The sequence below is a fragment of the Ornithodoros turicata genome, chromosome 3 (assembly GCF_037126465.1).
Source record: "Ornithodoros turicata isolate Travis chromosome 3, ASM3712646v1, whole genome shotgun sequence".
NCBI lineage: Eukaryota > Metazoa > Arthropoda > Arachnida > Ixodida > Argasidae > Ornithodoros > Ornithodoros turicata.
Genome location: NC_088203.1, coordinates 55049 through 75047, shown reverse-complemented (window position 1 = coordinate 75047; position 19999 = coordinate 55049). Strand labels below are relative to the sequence as shown.

Below are 19999 nucleotides of genomic sequence, written 5' to 3'. Positions count from 1 at the left end.
GACGCGTTGAAGATGAGAAAAAGTCTCGCGCTTATCACCCAACGTATGGTGAACCATAGCCTCCTATATAGGAGGCTATGGGTGAACTAGTCACAGGCGAAAGGAGTGGGGAGAATTAGTCGCGATAGTAAATTCCAGCGAAACAGCTGTCAGGACAGTTTGCAAGTGGAGAAATGTAAGCTTTAGGCATACCTTTGTGTATTGTGCTGATACCGCACATGGATGATAGTGAAGTGTAGCCTCCGCAGTGAAGCGGTCTCATGAAGAAATTAGTCTCATTTGATACAAACGCGTTGTCGTATGATCTAAATACCGGTGCCAACCAACCGTGCCGGTGTTGATAGGAGCCACGCGAAGTAACTTGCAGCGTACCACTTGCAGCCACCTTGCAGGCTGTCGGCCCCGCGAGAGAGACGCGTTTGGGGCGCGAGGGAATATACCACATTCTCATCGCTAGCATTACGTTGTGTCACACAGGGATGGGCATAAATACATTTTCTGAGTATTTAAATATAAATACAAAATACTTTATTGAAAGGGGTATTTAAATACTCTTCATAAATACTTTTCAACATGAGTATCTAAATACAAAATATAAATACAGTATTTAAATACCGTAACTACGTACTATTATAAATACTGTGAGGAAAATGACATCTGGAATTACAGAAATAACGATGATCATAACAACAAATCAGCATCGAACAATAGCATTTATTTGTTAGACAATCTCGGCGATTTTAATATTAGAAGTTTCTCGAAGACTGCATCTTTTAGGCATCTTCTGTTTTTTTTCCGTATACAATCGAATTCGCTAAGAAGAAAAGCATCTCCTCAGGTGCCCATGAAAAAATGACTGTATTAAATTTGACGAAGATGCTTTGTACAACGAGGTGGGTAGTCGCGACCGTTGTCCGCAACAACAGTGAGAAACTTGTCATCTAAAATGGTTTGTTGCATGCGCATGCTAGCGCAAACACGGCATAACTGCGCCCCAAACTCACCCTTCTTCCCGAAAGGCAAAATCCAAGGCAACTTAAGAATCAGTATGTACTGTATTTAGGAGTATTTATAAAGTATTTACAAGAATAAATACCCGAAAATTGGTATTTAAATATAATTATAAATTCATTTTGCAAGTCTGTATTTAAATACAAAATATAAATACATGTATTTATATTTTAAACAGTATTTTAATTACAATGTATTTAAATACTGCCCATCCCTGGTGTCACATACCACGTGCGCTCGCTCCCGAACGACACGTTCGCGATACCGACACGGATCGGAATAGGGCCCCAGGTGACGCATTCCTTAGACTCCTTCCAATAAACTCCGTAAAAGGTACAACTTTGTACTTTTGAGGGTAGAACTGTAGGGGTTTCTATACAACAGCATATAGAACGATTCTACGCAACAGTTGAACAATTATACTTTGTGTGTATAAATGTCTGATACTGTAAGGGTATTCAGCTGGGCCATTTGCTGCTTCAAAGTTATGCTCTTGGTCCATCAGCTGTACTACAAAGGTTTACTGCCCTATACTCCGCACAGCCGAAGATCAAAATGTACCACACGCCATGTACATCAGGTGCGATAATGTGGGTTTTGGATGATGACGGATAGAAGAAAACAATGGGAGGTGAGTCGCGTGCATGTTGGATATTCTTTCCAACGTGGTGCTTCTTTGCGTTTCCCATTCCAAGCCCCCAAACTAAATAATATTGCAAGTCATATAACGAAACGTATTCACAATTTATTTAACACCTTCATTATCATTCCAAGCTTATATATGATATGGCTACTTTCAAATGTGTTTTCTCTGAATCAACATTAACAAAATAAGAGAACTTAGCAGCTGAAATGTGACTGTGGCCTTGGAAGTATCCACTGTCCAGAACAGTGCCACGGTAGTGTTGCCAGGGCATCTAGTATAGGAAGGAACTTCTATCCTTACATCTTCCAGGTATACAGCAAACTTGGCAGTGCAAAGGATGCTCCCCTGGATAGTGTATGCAGGGTAGGTGTAACGCTTCCCGTTTTGCAATAAAGCGAGCTTCAAAACTTTGAAGTCGGTGCTAAATGAGCAGAAATGAATTATTTCTTTGAGCCGGTTTGCTAATGATAAAATAGATAAAAAGCGAGCGAGCTGGTGTGTCAAGCATAAATGGGATGACGACATGCTCCGCTGGTCAGGACATGCTACGATCACATGGGGTGGGACAGGTCAGGGAATGCAAGTCCAGAACCCGCAACACATACGCTCCCAAGGCATGCTACGCTGACTTGGGGGTAACGACAAGGAACAATGACTTACTGTAATGAGAAAAGGTACTTGGGGTCTTGCTAGATGCGGCAAAATGAAAATCCGAAAAATAGCAACAGAACGCTGACAAAAGATGCTACCGTAACTGTCTCGTTACGTTTCACGTGGAACAAGAGAATGTTAGGCTAACGCACGGTTGGTCCTAAACGCCAGAAAAACAACGTCAAACGCTGAACGTGGAATGCAGGTGAAACACTTTGTTCAGCCACCGCAAAATTGCTCTGCAGAGACACCAAATTATAAACTACTGTCTGCATTAACGAGACAGGCTGAAACTTACTCAAGGGGGCTCCTAGTCTCGAAAAAGAGAACGCTAGAAGCACTGCCGTAAAGGAACATGTTGCTGACATCGACAAGATATAGCTTCACAAAAGACAAGAAAAAAAAGAAAAAAGAAAGCCTTCGGCACTACCCCAAGAAAGTGACTCACTGAAGAAGAAGCATGTCCAAAATGTGGGCCGAAAAACATTGAACGATATTGCCTTGAAACCCGATGAATCTTCTGGTCCTGCCGGCTGCGCCATGTCAGGCGTAAACGGGATGACGACGTGGCACCGCTGGTCGCTAATGCCCGGTGATGGTGAAAACGGCGACCCAGATGACGTACCCGTTTAGTCAGACGATATGTTGAAATAAAGCAGGGGTCTCCAATGCGCGCCGCAGGGGTCGCGGGCCGCATTGGCCTGGCCTACACCACGGCGGGCCGCGGATAATGAACGTAACACAAAAACTCAGCCTGATTTGGGGGAGCGCGTGGCCGAGGCCGAGTGGCGTAGCGGCAACTTACTCAACTGTCTTTAATGTCACACAGAACTCGTTCTCAGGGCGATACATGGATGCCGTTGGCTACGATCCTATATCGTCTAGGAGAGAAGCCCGAAGGAAATACGCAGTAAAACAGAAAATATCGACTTTATTACAGCCAACGACAGGAGTCTATGCACCTCGGAATAAGCTGAACGCGAACAAGGTTACATGAGGACGCGCTCCTTGCGTTGACGACACTTGAGGCCTTCTCTTCCTCACCAGATTCCCGAGGTTCACTTGTAGGTTGACCGTAGTGGCAATTCTCAACTGGGCTCGAAGATGGCCATCAGACGGCTGGGACATCAGCTTAGTCCTTTTGGCATTTATCATTGAAAAGAACTTTTTGCATACGTATGTGTTTCCAAACATGGACAGAACACGGCTGACGTCAGACATCCGGAGGGAAACGATTTGCTGTCGACATATTTGTAGAACAAGAGAGAACTGATGTTCTGAGGCAGGAACAACATAGAAAGGGCAAACACATACAAAGCCTCAAGCAAAAGAGTGGGTGAGTGAGCAAAAAATGTAAGAGTGAAAGGAGGATGAGTGAGAGAGAGTGGCTGGTTTGTCCCTTCATATGACGCACCCTTCACTCTTAAAAATGAACTTCACTGCATAGCACGCTCCTAGCCAACCATCATTTCGAATGATATCGTTATCTGCCCTGATTTGTTGAAAACGGGAGGCCTACGTCTTTTCTGTGACACTTGTGCTGTTCATAATTGTCACATAAAAGGCGTACGCCCCCCGTTTTCAACATATCAGGGCAGATAACGATATCATTCGAGATGATGGTTGGTTAGGAGCATGCTATGTTGTGAAGCTCATTTATAAAAGTGTATAGGATACAGCGACCTACACCCTTAAAAATGAACTTCACCACATAGCACGCTCTTAGTCAACCATCATCTCGAATGATATCGTTGTGTGCCCTGATTTGTAGAAAACGGGTGGCGTACGCCATTTCTGTGACACTTATGCTGTTCATAATTGTCACAGAAAAGGCGTACGCCCCCCGTTTTCAACAAATCAGGGCAGATAACGATATCATTCGAGATAATGATTGGCTAGGAGCGTGCTATGCGGTGAAGTTCATTTTTAAGAGTGTACTTGAACGTTCGTGGGCACGCCTTCCTCTGCAAGCGTGTCTTTAAAGCGGGCTACCCGATCTAGATTGCGATTAACCTTTGAAGGGCTCCATCAGTCGCTACTGACGCGAGATTCTCCCACCTAGGACCTGCTGCTTCGATGCTGCCTCTACCGCGCTCCACCGGTCGCTCCGCGTTGTCGTCCATTTGAGAGGGAGCAGATCAAACAGTTCATCGTATGTGTTCAAGTTGTGCGTGACACCGCGGATGAAACGCACTGAGCAATATCATTTATGTGTGTGGATTCGTCAAGTGCTATGGAATATGCATAGAAATTAGAAATTCTTCGAAGTATCGCGCAGCTGCATTTCCAAAGCTGCACCCATGCCCTCAACACGCCTAGCGACAGTATTTCCAAAAAGGCTAATCTCATGAAAAAATCTTTTGCGGTTGGGCACACAATTTCAGCTGCATGAATGAGACACTTCTTTATGAAAGGACCTTCTGTGAAGGGTTTTGACGCTCTTGCGATTAACTGCGACAGGGCGAAGATTGCTTCAACGGCGACCTCACTTTCTCCATTAGCCTTACGAAAAACATTCTTTTGTTGTGTGGCTGCCAATAGACCTCTACCCGAGAAACGTCATCATGACGTTGGTAGACAGACTGAAACCGAAACAAATTGGAAGAAGACGGCTGGGTTCCACGAATGGGCGCTTGTTCCCTGCCTCCTATTGAAAGAAAAATAGGACCGAAGGTCGTGTCCCTTTCAGAGACCATCGTAATCCCCTCAAGACCTGGATTTCTTCGCTATCCTCGCCCCTATCTTCGAGAGCTGTTCTACTCTACCAAATTGGTGGTGCTGTCGAACACTATGACGTCATTTGTTTATAGACAGGGAGAGGTCTACTTGAGCCGCATCACCTTTATTTCTTCACGGATCTCTCGAGTAAATTGTGCGTACTGTTCTTTGTGAAGCGCTTCGTAATGACGTCGGAGATTGTACTCTTTCGGAACAGCAATATGTTTTTTTTTGCTTTTTTTTTTTTGCACATCAGACATTGCGGGACATTGTTTATATCCGCGAACAGATACTTTACCTCCCAATGCTCTTGGAAGGTGCGCTTCTCCTCCTCTACCGTCCGCTTCAGATGTGACTTCGAGCTGGCCATACTCCCGACGCTTTTTTGTAGTCGGTCGCAACGACATAGAAACACTGCAGAGCGCAAACCGACGTCAACCGGAGGCTTGATAGTTCAACACGGGATTATGGAAGAGACGCTTTGACGCCTTCGAATTCCGGAACTATAGGTATAAAACGACCTTCGACCGCTCGGTCCTTCCGAAGAGGCGGTGGGTGGCGGTGGCCGCGGCAGAGCTCAGGTGTGAAGGTGGGCCTGTGAATGTTGTGATTCGATGGTATTCAAGAACTTGTGGGAAATTCTTTACCTAATCCCACGCTCGGAGTCGTCCTCGACCCGTTCACCCTCCCGGAGGCAGAGGTCGGCAAAATTCTCATGCATCGCGATAGCTCACGATATGCACAATCACGATCGCCGACTGCGTGAGTCCCGCGTGTTTTCACACCGCGGGGCAGCACCTCTGCGATAATTTGCCATCACGTTGGCGTAGAAACGCGAAGGACTGCGATTATAGACGACCTGCGCCTCTACGTCATTGTTTACGTAATGCTGCCGCACAAAGCATGCCGGTGGGTATTATCAGCTTTATCAGCCTATCAGCCAACGCGTTTTTCTCGCTTCTTGCCCACCACAGCAAAATATAACCTCGAACCAGTCTTCTCGTGACATAACATGTTTGTAAACAGAGGGTCGTTTATTGTGTTCGCACTCACGCTGCACTCAGATATCGTGAGCTCGCCTTGCACTTATGTCTCTTAGCGGTAGTAACGGTAACCACTGTGTACGGCTTCGAACGAAATCATTCGCTTCAACGCCATTATCGCGTGAGTACGCGATCACTGTCCTTGCGTTGCTACGGCAGTCTGACGTTCATGTTCATTTTTTAATTTTTTTTAATCCGTGTTAGCGCCGCGAAGCAACTGTGGCTATGAGCGGCGTACAGACGTCGACCGATGGAGAGAGGACAGCAGGAAGGAGTGGGGGACAGAGAGGTTAGTATGCGTTCTGTGCCGACTTCAGAGGGAACTGTGCCGGCATTCGTCTGGAAAGTCTTGTGAAAACCCGGGGAAAACTTCAGACAGCACAGCCGGTGACAGGATTCGAACCCGTGTCACCTCCCAGTCTCGTTGTTCAAATTGCTGCTGCACATTCGCGCTTGCTTTCTGGAATGTTTTGTATTAGTGTATCTCTATTTCTATTTTTCCTTGCCAGAGGCAAGAGAGCACGTTGTAAAGTTAACCGATGGGGTACTGTGTTTCAGCATTGCAACCGCGCACGCCGCTTACTCGCACATTTCAAATTTCTTCTTTTTTTTTTTGTCTCTCTCTCTCTCTCTCTCTCTCTCTCTCTCTCTCTCTCTCTCTCCTTTCTTTTTTTCAGTCAAGCAGGCGTATCATGCATCATAATTTTGCCAAAGGGTCCATTCTACAGAATGGACCCTTGTACCCTTCCCGTGTGTTTGGATCTGATTATTTGCTGCAGTAATTTATGTCAGCAACGACGATGATATATGAGGAACTTAGTTTGGTGATATGTGGCACACTATCCCCGTGAAGTGAGCCTCAAATGCCATGCGTGTGCACTGATTCTTAGGTTAGTAGTAGGATATGTGTTGTTCGGTTTTGGTTTTCACACGTTCGGCGTGCAAAACTGGATCTGATCAGTGATTATTTCGCCCGGCCACTAGCTTTTGATGGTGGCGTTTTACATTGGGTTGGTGGAAAGGGCTGACATAGTCAACGGATTGCTCCAGGCTCTAGATAGGCCCCTTCTTGATGAAGCAGGACTAAGGTTAATCTAAGCATAGCCCTTGTAATCTGACCTTGTGAGAGCGCAGTTGTTTACTATTTTGTTTGGAAATGATTTCACCGTCCATTGTACTTCCACATGAAGTCAAAGGAAATAAAACTGAGCAAGTTGATTCCGGAGATTAATGGTCTACCAATCATCTCCACCCACCGCGTCAAGATTGTGGCGGTCTACGTTTATCTATGCTGCTTTTCGCTAAATACCGAAAACCAGAAGCCTTGTACCAACTGTGCAAGGATATTTCAAATTGTTCCGTTCCGGGGTTTTTTTTTCGTTTTTTTTCTCTATAATCAAACTCAAACTTCAAATTGTTCAGCACTTCTTTCCTCCGCCCTTCTAGTACACTATTATTTGCCACCAAATTTTATTTGCCTTGTCGCCTTCGCATTCGTTCAGCTATAATTGACAAATGGGGCTTTTCGAAATAAAGCAAAAGAGAATAATTCTCGTGTTCCTAATCTATCTATCAAGGTGTATCTCTGGCCGCGCTGTTCTAGCAACACGGCGGTTCAGAGCGACATGTCGTAAGGATGTCGCCGCCCGTGTGTCTGCTGATGCAGCACGCGATAACTCGTGACACGAAACTGTGCGACTCGTCGCACGAGGGGTCGTGCATTTTGTCGTACATGTGTTTCGCCCTTAATTCTACATGCCTCTCGTCGCAAAGCTGAGTCCGCTTATACAGCTCCTTTCGGAAACTGCGTTCGTAATCCGGCGGGAGAAATTCGTTCACCAACAGAGGTGGGTGTCATGGAATGACCTGTACCTCGGCTGCAGCCGAAGCCGCGAAGGGATTCTCCGAACGGGCCACCAGTGCGGCCGACTAGGCGTCAGGTAGCCGTAGTGCGTGCCCTGCAGATGCTAGCCTGTGCGGAGTTGTCGATGAGACGTCATCGATAGTTCCAGATCATAGGACTATCGCGCAAGTACTACAGGTTCCACTGCGACTAGGCAGGGTGTCTTTCGGGAGCAGGACCACGGAGTTGCGGGGACCTCACTCTGCCTCCTGAAGTCGCAGCTGCGTAGCGGCCTACAACTAACCCGGGCAGCAGAGAGCTGGTCACGAAAAGGGGAACTGAAAAGAACATAAACAAAGTACATCGGCTGACCCTCGGGTGCCATGCCACAACATTACCAAAACAAACATACATTCTCCAGGCGAACAGGCTCGAGCCCCACGTTGGGCGCCAAATGTGGGAAATCCTCTACCTTCAGTTCCTTAAAAGACACTAGTCCCACGCTCGGAGTCGTCCCCGACACTTCACCCTCTCGGAGGAAGTACAAACGACATCGTAAAGAACAAGAGAATGGTTTATTTTACCATCCGGGTTTCGATGCAGATCGCAGCCTGCTTCCGCTCATTTTCGTGACCAGCTCCTCCCGGGAACACCAGCGGCGCTTTCTTCTCCAGTTTTTTTAACCAGTCAATCACGCCACTGCAGCGCCCTCACTCTGGCGCGTGTGTAAGCTGTGTGCCCCCCCCCCCTCCGATTGCGAGCGGATGATTTCTGATACAACACTGCAACACTGATAACTTCGATGTCTCTTGCTCGAGATGACTCCGTGGCAGCCTTGACAGCAACCTGCCGAGAGTCCTGATCACCGCTTGGCGTTTCGGGCCTTCGAAACGCACGATCACAATCATCTGATAAGGGGTGAGTTCGCTTTGTTACAAACTGACGTGAAGGTCGACGTGGCGTATCGGTAAGCTCGATCATGCTGCATATTAGAGCACTCACCGGATAATATCCCACTGATAAACAGAACAAATGTGGTGTTACCTGGTGAGTGCACTAATAGGCGGCATGATCGACCACACCGATACGCCATGTCGACCTTCACGTCAGTTCGTAGCAGGGCCAGAACTCACACCTTATCACATGATTGTGATCGTGAGTTTCGAAGGTCCGAAACGCCGAGCTATGGTTCCGATAAACTAAAGGGCTTTCCGCAGGCCCACGATTGCCCATAGCGTCTACTAGCTTTTTTTTTCTTTCTCTCTCTCTCTCTCTCACTCTCGTCTTTCCCTTCCTTTCTTTTTCTTTCTCTGTTTCTCTTTCGTTGCTGGAGCCCCGCGAGCCGCGTGTTGGAGGTTCCTGCACTGAAGGATAAAGTCGAGATAGTTAGTAAATACTCATTAAAGCAGTTCAGTTGAGAGTACGTAGTTGTCTGGTATCATTGTCTTCGTTCGTGTCTTTTGGGCTGCGCTACAAGTATGAGCGATCGATCCATGTCGGGAAACTAACCATCACTGATCACCTGTGCTAGCGCTGGTGTGAGCGACATTGCAGAACGCAACGACTTATGCACCATACAGCTCGCTTGATTCCTAGCCATTTTTTTCATTGCAACTACTTAGCCTTTAGCAAAATAAATTCATTCAATGCTACGCTTTCAAAAACCGCGTGCCTACAGTGTCTGCCAAGATTCCGAAGCAGAAATAGATGTGAGCGGAAACGTGGATCCTCGGCAAGCAGGCGAGGATTTGGAGCGTCAAACAGAGGCTCCTTGTAGGGTTAAACAGAGCCACTCCCTTTTGAGTGCAAAAGTCAGTACTTCTTTCTTTTAATTCCGTGGTAGCTCCACGGAGCAACTGTGGCTATGAGCGGCGTACAGACGTGGAGAAATGGAGAGAGGACAGCAGGGAGGAGTGCGGGACAGAGGGGTTAGTATGTGTCCTGGGCCGACTTCAGAAGGAACTGTGCCGACATTCGTCTGGAAAGTCTTCGGAAAACCCAGGGAAAACCTCAGACAGCACAGTCGGCGTCAGGATTCGAACCCGTCTCATCTCCCGGTCTCGGCGTGGGAAGCGGCCACCCTAACCACTATGCCACAGGAGCTGGTAGAAGTCAGTACTTAACGCGCCTATTGGAGGTGTTCGGTGATAGCTCCAGTTTGCTGCGTTGAATGTCGCAAAGCAGAGCAGATGATGGCCACCGCAATTATAGCAGGTTAGCGACCTTGAGGATTGGCAGTCCCATGCAAAGTAGCTGATCCTGCCACATCTCAAGCAACAGGGCTTGACCAGCAGGAGCTTGCCTTTTTCTTTTCTTTCTTGTTTTTTTTTTTTGTCTTTTTGAAGAAGGAATGGCCGCTTTGCAGTCAGACCTGATTCGCAGATGAAGAACCCCAAGTACGGAAGATCTGGCTACGGAAGAAGGCGGCTGTAGCATCATGTTTCAACGAGCAACACAACGGGAGGGACAGTAAACTGGAATCCTACAGCGAAGGGAATAGAAAGTGGAGCCGTAAGGAGTTGTTAATAGGCACGAGGGTCACTCTCGCACAGCGGGCAAGGGCGCGGACATCGGATCGTCGATCGAGCGGCTAATGACAGTGCTAGGCCCGTCAAGACTGTGGCTGCGAGGCGGTAAGAGCAACGACAATCTTCGCGACTTTCAATGTGGCTCTGCAGAAGAGTCATAATGTCAGAGACTGATTGAGTTCTGCTTTATGGATCTGCTCGCCCCACTGCGACGTTCGAGAACCTTCCCGCGTCCGATTTGCCGTTGGCGAAACTCGATGACAAAGTCCTCCGGAAGGCAGTACATGAGAACACGGTCAAGGGCAACGGCATAACCAGGCAGATTGCGGCACACTAAGGTTCAGGTGACATCCAGCCCTGAACTAAATGTTGCCTTAGATCTCTCGAAGCTTGCCAACATCCTTGGCGGTGGAAACCGAATGCAAGTTCAGTAAGTTATCGATATGAGCATCCACGAGAAGTCGTCTGCCGAACTGGCTGTGTGAAGCTAGCTATGCTCGTTGTAGTTGGCTTCCAAGATCCCGATGCCCTTTGGTGTAGCGTTTAGCCGCACTAGTCACATATGAGAGCAGGTATTTAAACTTTTCGATTCGGCCGCTCTGAGCACTCGTGAATGCTGGTTCGGAAGTGATCCCAGAATCCCTACCAGTCTTCCAACTTTCCCGAGAATATCGGCATGTGAAGGTTGGGAAGGGCGAGGGAATGGATTGTATCTGGGTCGTTCCTGTCATGCTACCGGAGGTATCGCGAGAAGCGGCTTGGCCAAATGAGTGCAGTGCTGCTGCTCGTCGAGCTCTCGATAAGGCAAAGCAGACCTCTTGGTACCGAGATGCGGTGGTGAACACTGTGTCGAAGGCCTCATCGTCGATCTCGTTTTGGACGGCGTTGTCGAGCTCCTTCAGCTGCTGGGCGTTTAGTTAAAGGAGGTTGGTGGTATCGTTTTTGAGTGCAGCGTTGCCGGCAGGCAGGAGAGTGTCTAACTTGGCGATCAGCCCGGTGACTGCAGCACATACAAGCCCACTGTTCTTCTACGTGCGACTTATATCGGAGCAAGGGCGAAAACCAGGAAGACGATCAATGGGACAAGGATTTGTTCCAATTGAATAATGGCAGTTGATGTTGGGGGAGGATCACAGTTGTCTTCAGCGACGTCAAGCCCCGAATTATGAATTGTTGATGTTGGGGGGGGAAATACGTTACGATTACGCTACATGTGTTAATTGTTCCACTTCAGAAGAAGAGTATAGGGGCTATCCCGGGTTCCGGCACTAAAAAGAATATGCTACAAAATGTCGAGATGATCTGAGCTGGCCCACATCAGCTTAAATGGGCTATCGCACCGGAAACGTGGCTACGAAACCGCGTGACCAGAATCTGTGACATCGTGCGACATTCTATACAGATCTGGTCATTTTTTTTCCCTCCCGAGAAGCGCTTATAGGAATTATAGGCCAACGTCTGAAACTCGGACGGTGTAGAATATAGGAGGAAGATGCAAAATAGGACAAAAAGGGCATATATTTGAACACGTCTGTAGATGTTGCATACAAGCAAAGTTAAAGACTCTTTTGTTGGCAAAGTTATGGGTCTTTCGTTAATACTACTAAGAATCGAACTGCCCAAAATGTTGACGGAAGATGCAGGACAAACAAAGCAGAGTATTGCACATGTCTGTAGATATCCTGCCAAGATATAAAGGAACCATATGAGTTGACAAACGTAGTGCAACAAACACAGAAGAAACTGAATTGTTCTTTTTCTCTATTTTACAGGTTTCAAGATATCCATGCCTCACACTGGTAAGTATTTCAAACAACGGCTGTTAGCCTTGAATTCTCGTATAGTGAGTTCCATTTTCCTTGTTATGAGGGGTGGGGGTGAAGTATATATGTTTATTATGAAAAATAAAGGAGGAGGGAAAGGTTGGGCATTGTGCGGGAATGTTTGAAATATATCCTCACCTTATGTCGACCAATGAAGTGAACTTAAAACTGCCTCTTTCACACGACGATCTTTCACAGAGGCAATTCCACCCGTCTAAATATTTTCCAAACTGGAAAAAGGGCACACGTCATAAGCTGTACCGATCAGAGCACATTCCGTACTCATTGCGCCGTAACGATTGCTACAGGATCCACGCTCAAGGACCAACTATGGATCACAGGCACTATCACAAAAACTACCACGCCTCATTAACTCACATCTGCAAAAACAACATAATCACGGAATCACGCTCACCACGTCAGTCAATTTAATGCATATCGATTAAAACTAGTCCTGCCTGTTTTTGTAATATTACCAATCATATCATTTCTGTAAATGTATTTGTATCTTTACTAGTATTTTGTTATGTATACCGAACGTGTAATTCCTCCTTTAAACTGCTGTTAACTGTCAAATGGAAAGGGGGGTCAGGCCTCGTCAAGCTTGTATACACTCTAAACACAGAACTTCACCGCATAGCACGCTGTGCGCAAACCATTGCGACGAATGATATGGTTATCGCGTCTGATTCGAAGAGACAATGGGCGTACGCCTTTTTGTGGCAATTTGGATATATGAAAATTGTCACAAAAAGGCGCACGCCCTCCCTCTCTTTTCGAATCAGACGCGATATCCCTATGCACTCTTGGCAATAGTTGGCGCACAGCGTGCTATGCGGTGAAGTTCTGTTTTTAGAGTGTAGCTTTTTGCCTGCTCCTCCCACCAAGTGGTTGGTAAAATAAAGGTTATTATCATTATGCTGCCTTTGCAGCTTTTTCCGTGACCCCGCCCATTTGTGCTGAATGGGAAATAAATAAATTGAAACTGAAAAATAAATGAAAATTATTTAGTGGAGGACTAATGTAATGCCGTTACATTTTGTTTGATTAACGCATAACGGCATTACACATTGCCAGAGTTGTGCAATTTCCTAAAAAAATGTAATTAAGTTACAGTTACTGACACTGAAAGTAATTAGGTTTCAAGAAAAGTGACTGACTGAATCACTTGCAGCTACTTCTCAAATGCAATTGCGTTACTCTTGAATTACTTCAGGTTATCCGCATTTATAGTGAGGAAACTTCGTTGCCAACAGAGCACTAAAAATAACTGTAATTATTTCTTCAACTTATTTATTGGTTTTAGTTCTATTTAATTTTTGTTTATTTATTGGTTTATTGAATAGACCTGATGGAGCTATGACATGCCATGTCACGTTTGTATGCGCATCAAAACGCTCCTTGAGAACTTAACAAGCGCCTATGTACCTACATTACAATAATACACACAGACCATCAAAATTGGATAAATCGAAAAGGAAGTTGGAGATCCACGTTGTTGACCTTCACGAACTGATCATAAGCTAAAAAAATTGTTTGGTATATAAGTGCAATGAAAAGGGGAAATCTTGAACTGTAGAAAATGCTTAGGCTTTAAAAAAAGCAATATTGCAGACAGAGTTACAACACATTCGTTTAAGCCACAGCCGCCATTTGCTCCCTTTTGCACACTTTTGAAATGTCATCCGTAACGTCTGATAATAAGTCCGCAAAACGAGAAGTGAAAGTAATGAATCGCCTGAGAGGACTTCACAGAAGTTGTACACTCTTAAAAATGAGTTTCACCGCATAGCACGCTCCTAGCCAACCATCATCTCGAATGATATCGTTATCTGCCCGGATTTGTTGAAAACGGGAGGCGTACGCCTTTTCTGTGACACTTATGCTGTTCATAATTGTCACAAAAAAGGTGTACGCCTCCCGTTTCCAACAAATCAGGGCAGATAACGATATCATTCGAGATTATGGTTGGCTAGGAGAGTGCTATGCGGTGAAGTTCATTTCTAAGAGTGTAGCTACAAGGAATGTTGTACATGTACCTCGACGGCATGCAGCTTCATGCAGCGTCTACGATATCCGCTTGGTTGTTAGTTGTCGATCTCTCAATTCAGATGCGGAAACACCCACATTAGAAGTACGTGCACTCAATGCTAAAAGCTTTTACGTTCCCAATCCAATTTTTCAACAGGACAGCATGAATAACTTATCCGCCGCAGAATCTGCCGTTCTCCTCCTCTATGTCTGATCGAGAAAGGCCGCTGACATAATTAATGCAATGGTACGTTTAGTCTCAACACATGAAAGAGAAAAAACTTGGCGATATGATAAAAGTCAAAGCCAACTGGTTCTTGAGTACAAGTTACAAGCAAAATGTTACTAATTTTAGAAAGTACTTATATACAGTAACCCTAAACGTAAATAATTATAGTGACTTATTGCTTGACAGCTCTGCTCATTACATGGGTTGAAAGCCCACGCGTTGTCTAAAGTCAGCATGCAGATACGAATTGCGGCTGGTACAGATGTATCTTTTCCCAGCCATCTTTATTATCACTGACCAGGCCACAAAGGAGATGAACAGAGCTCTTTGAACACCAACTCCTCCTGTCCTGCAGTAAATCCTATCTACGATTGCTCTCTCACCCTTCGACGAAATTATTCATCCGTAGCGATTATGCAGAAGTTCCAATTGCTACCACCAGTAATCCCTAACGACGTAAAAGTCTCTTCACAATACGCCCGTTTAGCGCGCGTTAAACGCCACAGAGAAATGCGTGAGAGACTTTTGGCAAAATGTAATGGCCAAAGTGATGTTATTACGTGATGAAAGTAATGACATTAATAGCGCAGTACTAAGCATGGAAAATCAATGAGTAATGTAATGTAATACTTTAGAAAACTAATGAGTAATGGTAATGCATTACGTAATAAAAGTAATTTCCCCGCACCTGATAATGACTGAATGTTCCCGAACAAGCCTCCGCAACAATATTCCGCACAGTTTTAGCAACGTGCAGTATGATATCGTTATCTGCCCTGATTTGCTGAAAACGGGAGGCGTACGCCTTTTTTGTGACAATTAAGAACAGCATAAGTGTCACAAAAAGGGCGTAGGCCTCCCATTTTGAACAAATCCGGGCAGATAACGGTATCATTCGAGATTGTGGTTGGCTAGGAGCGTGCTATGCGGTGAAGTTCATTTCTAAGAGTGTATAATTAAGTAAAGCTACCGTGGGCGAAGGATGTCTTTAAATTACGTTCGTATAGAGCGTGTTTGGTGTAATTGTCTTTTTTTCTCTTCTTGTTCTTCTCTGTTGAACGCGGGCGAAACGGCACCCCTGCACAGGGTGTCCCAGAAAACGTGTCATTGTATCATAATAAAAAAACTAGAGTCATGCGGCCTACGGCATTTATTCTTACTAGGTTTTTGCCACCTCCTGATGTGGATGTCGTGTAACGGAAGTTTAATTATGAAAATTTGCGCAAACTGAAGTTGGTAATTTGCTAAGTAGAGGCCACTTTTTTACACCACTAATGTGAAGAGCGTGCCTAATTTACTAAAATTACTGATAATTGACAGGGATACTCAGGAGCTATCCCATCGGAAAAGATAGCCGGACATCATGGTATACGAAGCTCCCACAAGATAGCGCGCAGCGACTTTTTCAGCAAAATCGTTGCCAGTCCGACGAAAGGAGGTTGGAAACCCAGCGCACCCCGACATCGCAGAAAGAGATAAGTCAGATAACACAGGCATTGCTTATCGCGTCCGACTTTCGCTGGGATAATGCTTTCCCTCTCCCAATTTCTGGATCTGTTACTTTTTCTACTATCACTCTGTGGGCTGGGTTTGGAACCTCCTTTGGTCGGACTGAGAGCGATTGTGCTCAAAAAGTCATCGCACGTTATGATCCGGTGCTCCGAAAGCATGATGGTCGGCTTTTTTTCTCGATGGGATAGCTTGTGAATATCACTGTCAATTATCATGCATTTGAGTGAATTCGGCACGCTCTTCATATTGGTGGGGTAAAGTGACATTTACTTAGCAAATTTTCGAGTTCAGTTTCACAAATATTTACTTAATTAAACTTGCGGTACATGACATTCAGATTAGGAGGTGGCAAAAACCTAATAAGAACAAATGCTGTTGACCGCATGATTCTAGGTGGCGTAGTTCTTTTTATTATAATTCAATGACAGGTTTTCTGGGACACCCTGTATGTTCTTAGGCCCAAATGTCCGAGCACCGAGTGATTGATTCAGAAAAGAAACATATGGAGATGTGAGCCCCGACAACATTGGGACATGCTACCTCATTACATGTAAATACACCGAAAGCACCGAAATATCCTCAATTGAAGCCACTTCTGTATATCATTTCCACCGTACTGTAGAAGTCCTTCTTTCTTTTTCTCGTGCTCTTCAGTAGAATTCCTTAGAACTTTGGAGTAACAAGCATGGGTTCGGTTCCCCAATCACTTCAGAGATCGTCCTCAGGTCACGTGACATATCAAGACATCCACTTATGTGGGTTCGGTTCGTTGGGGTAATGCCACCTATAGTGTATAGCAGTTACCTCACCTTCTCCAGTTTAGGAGGATTTCAAAGCTGCATAGAACCGGAATAAATTTTTGTGTGTACAGCTCGAAGTACATTTGAATACGGTTCTCACTGAAGGACTAATAATACAGCATCTGAATGTTGAGGGGAGGAAATACCTCTAAGCAAACAAAAAAGAAAAAATACCGTGTGTAAGAAATCACAGTACCATATTTTGTTTACTATAATTCTCTACCACGAACAAAAACGTCCAAAATCGAAAGCTGCTATCGAAAATTTAATTTTGTGTTCAATAAATCGTACCCCTCTTTCTTTCTCTTTAGGACAGGTCGTACAATAACAAAAAAGTTTGCGCCTTTTCATTACTGTCGTTATATGCCGGGAAATATTTTACCTCCTCGTTGTCTTGGGACATTTATGGAACTGGGAGTGGCTACTGAACCGAAAGTTACGACAGCGGTTCCCGCTAGGCGCTTTATGGATGTGGCTTCAGTGAATCGCCTTTGGAGAAAGTTTTGACACAACGATCGCAAAATATGACGTTAAAGAAAGAGATTGCGGTTTTTCATAACAGGAATCATTGGATCGCTCACGCTGCCCCAATTAGGGGGCGTGGGGATATGTTTGTAAAAAAAAAAAAAAGAAGGGAAAGGTTAGCCAAGCAATAGCCTACCTACTATTCAAATAGAAAGAAAGAAAAACATAGAGTAATCACAGTAGCGTGACAATGTCACAGGGAGTTAATGAGTCCTGAAGCAATTACGGTTCAACGAGAACGAAGTTTCGTGGCTACGACCAAATTTGCCATGAGGTGCTTTTATTCAGAAGACCGAAGCGGCCTTTTGTTTTCTTCCTTTCTTTGTACTTCATCACATCACCATCACCAAGCGAGAAACCTTCATGTCGCTCAAGAGTCAAGACTGCAATTTCAGCTTACCATACGGAAATAAAAGCAGCAGGAAGGACGTGTGTCAGGAGTCGTGTGTGTGCGAAGGACGTGGGATAGGATGATGATGTGACTTCATGGAGTGCTCCATAGTTGAATAAAAGAGCACAAAGCCCGCACGTTTTATTTAGCTTGCACGTCATATCCACAACGATGGAACAGTGTTGATTAAATAGCATCGCTATTTACTTTTTGACACATCTTATGACTGTAGGTCAAGCAGGCATCAATCAGCTTGGCGGAGTGTTCGTCAACGGACGGCCACTGCCGGATTACGTGCGACGACGCATCGTCGAGTTGGCCTTGATGGGTGTACGGCCTTGTGATATATCGCGTCAGTTACTCGTCTCGCATGGATGTGTTTCTAAGATCCTTACGAGATTCTACGAGACCGGCTCAATCAAGCCAGGCTCCATTGGAGGTTCCAAGCCTAAGGTACATTCCCGTTCCCACATATGCACCTCAGTACATAGACGTCTCTCTTTTAGGTTTCAAATCCGCAGATGATGCGCCGCGTTTTACGCTACAAAACTGACGGTTGGGATGTACGTCAACTTTTGCACCAGCAACAGCATGCTAGTATGGTGGAGCGATGTCCAACTGAACCGATCACAAGTAACGGTACGTCTCATTCTTGACAGTCGCGTGACAACTGAAAGAGTTGATTGTTTGGTGAAAGGAACCTTCGCAGAGGATCCAGCGAGCCTTCCAATCAACCCTTATTACCCATACCTACACCATATGACTTCGTTCAGCGCTCATCCAAGCACTTCGTCAACAACAGCGGTCCGTAATGAAGACGATGATTATGCAGCTGCGCCGAGACCCACCGAGAGTAAAAGACTGTCCTCGTACTCCATAGACGAGATCCTCAGAAAGCCATCTGATGGCAGAAATCGAAGCGTATCATCTGCGCCGTGTAAGTTGACCTGCTGTTGTTGCCTGACTAGCAGGCATTGGTGTAACTTATTCGGGGGTTGCAGCGCAGTAAATAGTAACACAATCATGTTTCATCTTAGTACTCGTATCGTGTATGTATTACAATGAATGAATATTACTATGAATGTATTTGTATCCCTATTATACACAAAATTCAAGTATCACATGTAGTACTCTATTAGTTTTAATAATTACTGAACATTATATTATTCTTAATTACAGAATTAATAATTACTCAAGTAATTATTACATCTCTGGAAGCTGTAATAGTTACCTCGGTATGTGCTACCTACCGAGTGTCATCGGTGCACTATATCGCTAATTTTCCAAAGCCCACAAACGTTTGGTCACAAACAAGGCACTTACTATTGACCTAAAAGAAAACGTAATTCGAGAATGACTGTCTGAAGTATAGTACACAAATTACGCATATTTCAGCTTTTTCTTTTTTGATAGCCCGCGGGCTGAGTATCAGTATTCGCGTAGTACATTCAAGTGTTATGTATTACAGTATCTCGGAATCACGGTACTGGAATACAAAATGTGAATATTGCCCAACCCTGTACTTATTATCGCCGTGCATATGGTGCCATAGAAGTGACAGCACTCGACAGATTTTGGATAAACCCCGTAATAGACATACTCTAAAAACTTTACAGACATTGATGACTTGGTCATTACGCACATGCTGTCGTTAACGTGAGCTGATCCCCGTCATTACAGCAACTCCACAACCAACGACTCGTGGCTGACCATAATGACCACTGGTCAGTCGTTAAAAACATGACCAAGTTACCCTTTAATGGCAGGAATCGCCATCTGTCGACGGCTGGCGAATTTAATTAACTCGTACCACGCTCCGTTGATTTTAGCGGGATTGCGCGCACCGCCTCGTGGGAGTTGTCACGGTCCACGGCGTCGCAGACGAACTCGTTTCATGGTGATTGGCAGCAGACGACAAAAACGGGACCACTGCAAAATGGCTGATAATCTCACCGGATGGGAGAAAGTCTCAAGAGACCCGTGTTGAAGGACGACACAATGAGACAATTTCTGCTCTGTTAGTGAGTCAGTATTGGTGGCTGTTGTAAATCATGTTTGGAGCAGGTAACTTCTTTGTCGCGGATCATACATTATGGTGCGCACTTTTCTGGCCCATACCCTGAATGGTCGTTTCTAGCACTCTCCCACGACACCTATTTTGCATTGTAAAAAATATCATTGGTAAGGCAGGCACTTTCATCGACGACGTCCCTGAAAATCACGTTCCATTTCATTTAGGATTATGCTG

The 19999-nt window shown here is 45.2% G+C and overlaps 1 protein-coding gene across 8 annotated transcripts in view; it reads left to right on the top strand.

Annotated features, from left to right (window-relative positions):
• LOC135389787 (paired box protein Pax-5-like) overlaps nucleotides 1–19999 on the top strand; it is a 54026-nt gene that overhangs the window by 32503 nt on the left and 1524 nt on the right. For 6 of the 8 annotated variants that reach the window (XM_064619822.1, XM_064619819.1, XM_064619821.1 and 3 more), the window contains 4 exons: nucleotides 12213–12239; nucleotides 17984–18204; nucleotides 18258–18390; nucleotides 18449–18688. In XM_064619822.1, coding sequence (XP_064475892.1) covers nucleotides 12227–12239; nucleotides 17984–18204; nucleotides 18258–18390; nucleotides 18449–18688 — 607 coding nt within the window. In that variant the 5' untranslated portion in view covers nucleotides 12213–12226. The remainder of the gene's footprint in view (nucleotides 1–12212; nucleotides 12240–17983; nucleotides 18205–18257; nucleotides 18391–18448; nucleotides 18689–19999) is intronic. The other 2 variants (XM_064619826.1, XM_064619825.1) reach the window with 2 other exon arrangements.